General features: G+C 43.9%; 1 protein-coding gene across 1 annotated transcript in view; it reads left to right on the plus strand.

Moving 5' to 3' along the window:
* pitpnb (phosphatidylinositol transfer protein, beta) overlaps positions 1-8629 on the plus strand; it is a 29417-nt gene extending 20788 nt beyond the window's left edge. Inside the window, exons 8-11 of the mRNA XM_080477730.1 lie at positions 2443-2520; positions 2603-2707; positions 3574-3696; positions 5098-8629. Of these exons, the coding sequence (XP_080333856.1) occupies positions 2443-2520; positions 2603-2707; positions 3574-3696; positions 5098-5148 (357 nt within the window). The 3' untranslated portion in view covers positions 5149-8629. The remainder of the gene's footprint in view (positions 1-2442; positions 2521-2602; positions 2708-3573; positions 3697-5097) is intronic.
* The last annotated feature ends 195 nt before the right edge of the window (positions 8630-8824 follow it).

An 8824-nucleotide genomic window follows, 5' to 3' on the forward strand; every position in this document is an offset into this window, starting at 1 on the left:
TCATGTTACCCACGGTTTAAAAACTAAAAGGAGGCATTAAGCCATTCCCGTGCAGGTGGGTCACCGTCATCCCACAGTTCCTTCCACTCGCTGCTGCACAATAATGACTTAAGTGGATCAGGGTTGAGGCCCGGGCTTAACCTGAGTGTCCATCTGCTGCAGGCGTTCGCCGCGCTGGATTAAAACGGCAGCGCTTGGCGGGATTTGGGACTTTGGTGGACGTGTAGTAGAAATACTATCCGACCACTTCTGATTCTTCAAGTGTTCAAGGAGAAAATCTGCACTGGCAGTGAGGAGGAAGACTTTTATTTAAGTGTAGAAAAGAAGTCTGTTTTTGGAAAGATAACATTCACTAGCTTTGATATTACATATAGTTAATTAACGCTTTCTGTTTTTATATAAAATTTGTATCTTGAGGAAAGCTGTGAATTCTTAAATCTCTGATCTCGCTTTCGTCAAACAGTAAGGGCCTGTTTCCATGGCAACGATTTCAAGTGAAAAAGCAACACTTTCGTTGCGTTTCGGGTTTCCGTTTCCACAACAACTCTGCTCAAAGCCACTGAAAACACAACCTTTTGTAAATGTTTGGGCTCCATTACTGTGGAAACTTGGGGAAAACACTTTGTGGAAATGCTTGCGGCCCGTCTCCTTGTCGACGGAGGAAAAGCTGCACATGTTCACCACGTCCGTAGTAACTAGTAGTTCTGCACATGCTCCGTATAGACCAGGGGTTGGCAACCCGCGGCTCCTTGGTCCCTCTGCTGCGGCTACTTGAGCCTCGGTCCCACTGCAGTACATCCCTGAGCAGGGCGGGCCGGGGCCATCGGTAAGGCAAAGTGCGCCCAGACCAACTGTGTGCGGTCCCACTACAGAGAGTGTGGTAAAATGTAGGCGGTTTTGTGAACGACGCAGGGATATAATGTCATTACGCAATAATAATGGCGCAAAGAGCACAGTAGTTGCGGTCACAGCCCACTGCAGCTGCAGTTTCGCGGCCGTCCGAAGCTGTCAGCTCCCGGCAGCCGCTGCTCAGTGGCCATGCGAAGCCCTGAGCTTCCTTTATGTGTGACACAGCGAAAAACTTTCTCCATCTGGACTGCAGTGTCCATCTCCTGCTGGGTCTCCTCTTATGTTACTGAGAGGAGCGTCTGAACCTCGTCAGACTGTGGTGCTGCGGAGCGCCGACGTTTCAATAAACCCAGTCAATAAAACTACCAGTGTGTGCAAAGTGGTGTATGTGAACAATAACGGGAGTGTTTGAGACAGATGAGATATTTTGCTGCAATTATTCACCTGACAGTAGATAATCCTGAATTACACAACTGAATGACATTGAAAGCCACACCACTCAGTCATGGATCTAAAAACCCTGATCTCCCGCTTATATGTGCTGATTTAATAATATGGCGGCGAGGAGGGGGGGGGGGGGGTATAGACAATCGGAACAAAGTTTCCTCTGTGGTGTCATGACTCCCAGTCCATATTCTCCTGGGACACAGTATTATTTTTGACAGTCACCGTAATAACAATCCCACTTTGGGGTTTTATTTTGACAGCCACCGTAACAACAATCCAATTTGGTACTTTCATTTTGAAAGTCACCATAATAACAATCCAATTTAGTGGTTTTATTTTGACAGTCACCATAATAACAATCCAACTTGAGAGCTCATTGTTCTCTGCTTTGTGTGTGTGTGTGTGTGTGTGTGTGTGTGTGTGTGTGTGTGTGTGTGTGTGTGTGTGTGTGTGTGTGTGTGTGTGTGTGTGTGTGTGTGTGTGTGTGTGTGTGTGTGTGTGTGTGTGTGTGTGTGTGTGTGTGTGTGTGTGTGTGTGTGTGTGTGTGTGTGTGTGTGTGTGTGTGTGTGTGTGTGTGTGTGTGTGTGTGTGTGTGTGTGTGTGTGTTCAGTACTAAAACAAACAACAGCACCAACTAGTGGCCTAACATTCTGACTGTGTCGTTTTCAATGTTTCTGCCTTTTCATGTAAACGTGAAACGAGTTCAAAAGAGTTGATTTGTAATTGGAGCCCAAAAGGTGCATTATCATTAACTCAGACACCAACAACCAAAATGTACCAACAAGTATTATTTAGTTTATTTTATTCATTGTAACAATGAAATAAACTTCACTATTCAGTACAGAACAAAAGTTTTCAAATTCTTCAATGAAAAGCAGCAGGAAGAAGATTAACTGATCTCCTCTGCCTCTTTTATCTCAATCAATCATTTCCATGGAAAATTTAAAGCAAGCGGTAAATATCCAAAACAAACAAAATGACTTTATTTTTCCAGTTGTCGATTCAGAAAACCGACTTTGAGTTTCCTCCGTCATTTCTTTGTATTTCAACAATAACCATGCTTTAGAAGTCGAGCTTGTGTTTAGGAACGTTGACTGGATCTCATTGTTTCATGAACTCATGCTGGTTAATCTGCACGTCTTCCAGGACTACAAGCCAGAAGAAGACCCGGCTCTGTTCCAGTCTGCCAAGACGGGCAGAGGCCCGCTGGGCCCCGAGTGGAAGGTACTGGACTCTGTCCCGCTCCGTCCTCTTCCTGCCCGCTCTTCCTCCTCACGTCTCCTCTCTGTTCCGTCACCGTCCACAGAACGAGCTGAAGACAGACTGTCCCTACATGTGTGCATATAAACTGGTCACGGTCCGGTTCCGGTGGTGGGGTCTGCAGACCAAGGTGGAGAACTTCATCCACCGGGTGAGTAACGGGTTGACGTCACCGCGAGGCCCGCAGAGGTTCAACTGTTGAATGTGGGTCTTAACTCAGTCTGGAGCCTGATAATCTGATTTTGAATCATTTTCATGAGTTAGTTTTTACAACTGATGTCGTAATGTTTTTCTCGGAAGTGTTCAAAAACTTCAGAAACTCCGAAACGTATATCATTGTGGGTGTAATTTCAGTTTTGCCCAGCAGAGGGAGGCAAGTTCTTGTAGTTGAATCAAAAATGCTGCAGTTTTTAGAAGAGGTGGTGTGAAAAGCAGAGTTTCCTAAAAGCCGTTATTCCAGTGGGGCGTCACGTCATTATGTTGCTTCATATAAAGCTGTGATGTTTAATCCTGGAGGTCCACAGGTCTTAAACTGTCAAATCATTATTAACAGATTGAATGATTTAATACTTTAACTTCCTGCTCGGCTGTTTGACGACAAAACTCGAGAGCAGCAACAGTAAATTGTTTGTTGAAGATGGATTATCTCAAAGGTTGTTCTTCATTTAAACAGAAAATGACAAAGGAATGTGTTATTTTTATTGCTTTTTTTTTTTGTCTTGTTGCAAATAGAAAAATGTCGTTTTTGTTTCTTGAAAAATCCTGGACCCCTTTAAACGTGAAATATTGTTTTAGTATATGAAATGCAAAAAGACGTGAAATCTTTTAATGCTGTATTACATCAAAAGTACATTCATTGATTAAGAAATCTTGAATTATACGTATAACAGATATCCTTTCCTTTTCCATCCAGTCTGTGATGTTGAACGCGGCCGGTCCGGCCTGTTGTGGGTCTCTGAAGCTGTTCTTAGTCTTTTAACTTGACCTAAACATTTTCTTTGTTTTGTCTTTTTACAGCAAGAAAAGCGAATTTTCACCAACTTCCACCGTCAGCTGTTCTGCTGGATCGATAAATGGGTGGGTTTGACCATGGAGGACATCAGGCGAATGGAGGAGGAGACTCAGAAGGAGCTGGAGGAGGTAAATGACCCGGGAGGCGGGGAGTCCATGGATGGGGGGGGTTCGGGGGGGGGGTCCGGGGGGGGTCCAGGCTCTCTAACCTTGTTTCTTCACATCAGATGCGTCAGAAAGGAGACGTTCGAGGAACCTCGGCGACAGATGAGTAGAAGCCCGTTGCTGTAGTTCAGATTCTAGAGGCAGGATGAGTAAGTTTCCCCTCAGGAGGAGGAGGAGGAGGAGGAGGAGGAGGAGGAGGAGGAGGAGGAGGAGGAGGAGGAGGAGGAGGAGGAGGAGGAAGAGCTGCTGCACCTCTCACCTTTTAACCCTCTTTAACATCCTATAACTTTCTGTTTCCTGCACGAGCCGACGTCCGTCTCCACATCTCCAGTCCTGTTTTTGTTTGTCTTCACGTCTCTGCTCCTCCCACATGGCTCAGTCGTCACAGTTCAAACTTAAGCTCCAGTGGCTTCAGTTACAAAATAAAATCATTAAAACAATAATAACCTGAATACATTTGTATTATATTTATATTTAATACTGCTACCCAGATATACCCACATCACATTGCACCGATTAAGAACCTTTCCTGTGGGTGGTGAGCCCCCGGGAAGGGATTTAATACATCTATTTTTCATTATTTAATTATTTTATTCTATAATTATTTTATTAATCTATTACTTATTTGATACATTTCTTTTTGTTAGGTTTATTCTATACATTTTTTTTATTTTCTTTCAATATCTATATAAATTTTTATTATGTGTTTTACATTTGATGTTTTTCATATATTGTACAATTATTATTTTTATATATTTATTCATTGTGCTATTTAATTTTTTTATTCAACTTGTATTCAGACGAACAAAAGATTTAGTCAGAATTCACACAGATTAAACAATAACTGACTGGAGCCAGAATGCAGATTAATTCAAGAAACGAGGGAAATGAAGGAAAAGATGGAAGTGTGTGTGCGTGTGCATGTGCGTGTGCAGACCAGGACTCACCATTTCTGTGTTTTTAATTTCTCCTCATTCACTCACGTCTCCAGCTTTTCTTGCGGCTGCTGCACGTTTCCTCTCTTCTCTCCTCTCCTCTCCTCTCCTCTCCTCTCCTCTCCTCTCCTCTCCTCTCCTCTCCTCTCCTCTCCTCTCTTCTCTCGCGGTGTGAACCAACATGAACTGGACTTCTGCAGGTCACAAACCCGCTTCAGGGGAGATTCAGAGTTCTACGTTCTGCTTGAGAACCTCTAACCATTCTGCAGTCATAAACCGGACACACCTGCAGTGAATTGGCTCATGGAGGGTTGAGAAGGAGCGGGCGGTTGAGGCGAGCCTGCAGACGTCCCGTTCAGACGCTCTGTGGAGCGACCGCAGTGACACTCTGGCTGATGTTTAACCTTTGGTCTCTTTCTGTGTCCCGCAGCTGCGTAAAACAGGTCCGATTCGAGGCACCAGTGCTGCTCATGAGCAATGAGGCAAACCAACCAAACCCCCCGCCCCCCATGATGATGTCATCCAGGACACCACGACCCCCCCCCCACCCCCCGACCGCCACCGCCCCTCCTGCGCTCTCACATGGTTCATGGTGGGGGGGGGGGGGGGGGGGTTTGATACCGATCGGCTCCTGGTCCTGTACAGATCCTTCCCCAGTCACACGCCTCCTGTTCACAACAACAAAAAAAACGCTTAAAAAACCACAAACAAACCTGGTTTTGCATTCGTATAAAAGAAAAACAAGAAACGGTCTCCGCACAGAAATTGCCTGACGTGTAATTTAGTTGATTCTTACGATGGGCTTCGTTCTCTTCAGGTGTGTGAACCGCGACTCACAAAGTCCCGCCTTTCCATTTCACTAGAATGTTTGTTTTTAGCTACAAAGTCCCAGCAGGTATCGGACCATGACCCCCCCCCCCCCCCCTGTATATTATAGCCGTCTGTCTCTGCTCCTCCTCCCCCAGACTCCACCGTCTCTCCTCCTCCTGCCCCTCGTAAGGCCGCGCTGATGCATGATGGGTAATTGCTCTGCAGGGACGCTCGGTGTGTCGGAGCTCTTTACTTTTCATATCTGCAACATGACAATATGTGAATTCTACTTTAAAAACAAGTGTGAAACAACAATCTGGACTCAAACTATCAACGTTTCTGCAGAAAAAACCTTCAAACACATTAAAACACGTTTAACCGTCACGTCTCCAGACGGAGGAAAATAGGTGAATTCTGCTTCACTGAAAGGACTGAAAACTCCGTTTGGACTGAGTACTCGGCCAAGATACTGAGAAACAGGATGATACTACTCACCACTGAAACACATCGAAAACCACTGGGTTTAAATCTGCAAGAGTACGTATGAAAATACATAAATTATACTTCATTCAATAGAACAAAAGCACAATTTGGGTTAAACATTTGGCCAAAAAAAAGTGAGAAAATATCCTCATTTCTGCAAAAACAGGGTGAATAATTATCATTTTAAACCCTTAATACATATTAAGAATATTTGCATTTCACATCCACAAGAAGAAGTTGCAATCAGCAAGTATGAAGTGACGAATATTGAATATTTGTCCAGAAAAAGAAGAGGCGTCGACTTGATAAGTTGCACTGGTTTACAAAGCTGGTGAAACGGGCATGAAAAGTTGTGAATTATACTTTATTAAAAAGGAGGAAATAAACTATTCACCATTTGGCCCCCAAATAAAACTTTCTGCAAAAAGATGCAGGTTAATTATCAGTTTTCACCGATGAAACACATGAAATGTTACTTCTGCCTGAGAACGTCTGCAAATATGGGAATTCTCCTCGACTGGTGAGGAGGAAAGTTCTGGACTGAACGTTGGGTCCAAAACAAACCCTGAAGATTTCAGCCAAATGATGATTAAACGTCAACGAGTTATAATACATATTATAAAATACACTTTACTTTTCACATCTGCAACAGAAGATATGAAAACATGTGAATCGAGTTTCATTTAGTAAGATTGAACAAACGACACAGGAACGTTTTAGGAAACATCAGACGAGTTTCTGCATGAAAAAAATGTCATTTATGTTTAAATATGAAGGAAGAAAACACGATGTTGTGCAGAGGGTCGGTTCAAAAACACCTCCTCTTCCTCCTCCTCCTCTTCCTCACCGGATCAGGACGAGAGTCCAGACGTTTTGAGTTTTCAGTTCCGTTTTCCTCCTGAAATCGGCGCTCAGTCACTTTGAAATCAGTGAAATAACTTCAGAGCTGCGGCAGAATCCGCTTCTTCTTTCTTCCTGTTAAAAGTCGCCTGCAGCATCAGTCTGTCCTTCCTCCAGTCCCCCGTCAGAATAAAGTGCGACGCTCTGTTTAGAACCGTGTCCGAGTATCTGCTCATGAAACGCCAGTCACCACTTCCTGTTTGTCCAGCGACTCGTCACTTGGGTTTGTGTTTTTATTTTTTATTTGTTTTGTGCTTTTAACTGCGCTTCACCGTGTCAAACTCTGGTTCCACTTCCTGTCGGTTTTCAGACCAAACGAGTCGTTAACTGGTCGTGACGCCGTTCAGTAAATCCGACTCGGTGTTGAGATTTTCTCTATTAAAAATGGCTTTTTGGTCTATTCTGGGTGTTTTGGCTCTTTGAGAAGCGACCCTCCACTCTCTTTCTCCACTTCCTGTCAGTCTTCAGACCAAACAGTTGATCCATTGATCATGCAATGATCGTTTTTTTTTGCGGTCCCGGATAAATCCAACTTGGTTCTCGATTGATAAGCTTGACTGACGTCAAGATATTTGAGGTCAAATTCATCATTTCTGTTTCTTAGAAATGTTGTCGTGGCTCAGATATCTAAACAGAAGTTTACGAAATCATCAAATCACTGAAACAAAATCATGAAGCAGAACGTCGTCTGTAACCGTGTGTCAGTGGGAACTGGGACCTGCCAACTGGGAACTTCCCATTAGTAAATTGAGAGTTTCTGGGATTTCCCACAAAGTTAATGTGGCGTAGTTGGACAAGCGTTTGCGTTTCAGCGCGTTCTGAAGCTCAGCTCAAAAACACTGACTCATGTCTCCACATTTGTTCATTTCTTTTGTGCTGGGAACTTCCCAGTAGGGAAATGAGACTTTGTTGGATTTCCTATATGGTGAATGTGGCGTTACTCAGCCAGAATGTTTGAACCTCCGAGAGAAAAGACTTGAGATTTACTGTAACGAACAGACGGCGTACTTCGCTAACCCGCCCGCCAGCAAAACCTGGATCTTCTATTGATTTGCTTTTTGTGGGAAGAACTTGTTTTGTTTGTTGTTGTTGTTGTCATGTTGCTACAAATTGGGAACTGAGAGTTCTCAGCCGGAAACTCAGAGTTCCCAGCTTACTTGAACGCATCATCAAAGCGTGAAACCGACTACCAGACGCGAATGCTCCGATCTCCTCCCACTTCCCTCCACCCAGACGTCCGAGTGTCGGACCTGAAGGGAACTCGTCTTCTTTCAGTTTGACTTTTTCTCGATGCTTCTCCTCGAAGTCAAACTGAACGGCGGGGCTCGAACCCGGACCTCGGCCGCGGGGCGAACCCGCCGGGCGGCTTGACGTCGACGGGTCGCTGCAGACTGTAGAAGAACAAAGGGCTGCGAGACGTAGAGTTTTACCAGTTTTAAGATTTTCCGACGGCAGCGGGGGTCCGACCCAAGAAGAGAGGCGGTGGAAGAAGAGTCCACAATACTGTTTTTATTTCTTTATTGTAATCATACATACGCTCCTGCGAAATCTACTGTTTCTTTGATTTTCTTCTATGGTTTCTGTTGTTTTGTTTTGTTTTTTTTTGGAAGATTCACAGTGTATTCAATTTTCTGATCAATTCAGGGGAATTAGTAGTGAATGTAATACGATTAGTTCCTTTTTTTTTTTTTTTTTTTTCTTTTTCTTTTTCACGGCTTTCACGCTGTGACAGAAGAACTAGACAGTGGAACATAACAGAATATCTAATAAATTTGAACAAATAAGACAATCGTGGTTCCAAGGACTCGTTTCTTCTTCTGTCCACTCGTTGTCGTCACGTCGATTAAATACTTTACGAAAAGTTGAGGGTTTCTGACAGGTGAGAAGGCAATGAAGTGCACCGGAACAACCACAACCAGGTGGAAAATATCATCAGGGTCAAAAAATGTGCCACAAATGATTTT

This window comes from Lipophrys pholis (genome assembly GCF_963383615.2).
Source record: "Lipophrys pholis genome assembly, chromosome: 12".
NCBI classification, from domain to species: Eukaryota; Metazoa; Chordata; class Actinopteri; order Blenniiformes; family Blenniidae; genus Lipophrys; species Lipophrys pholis.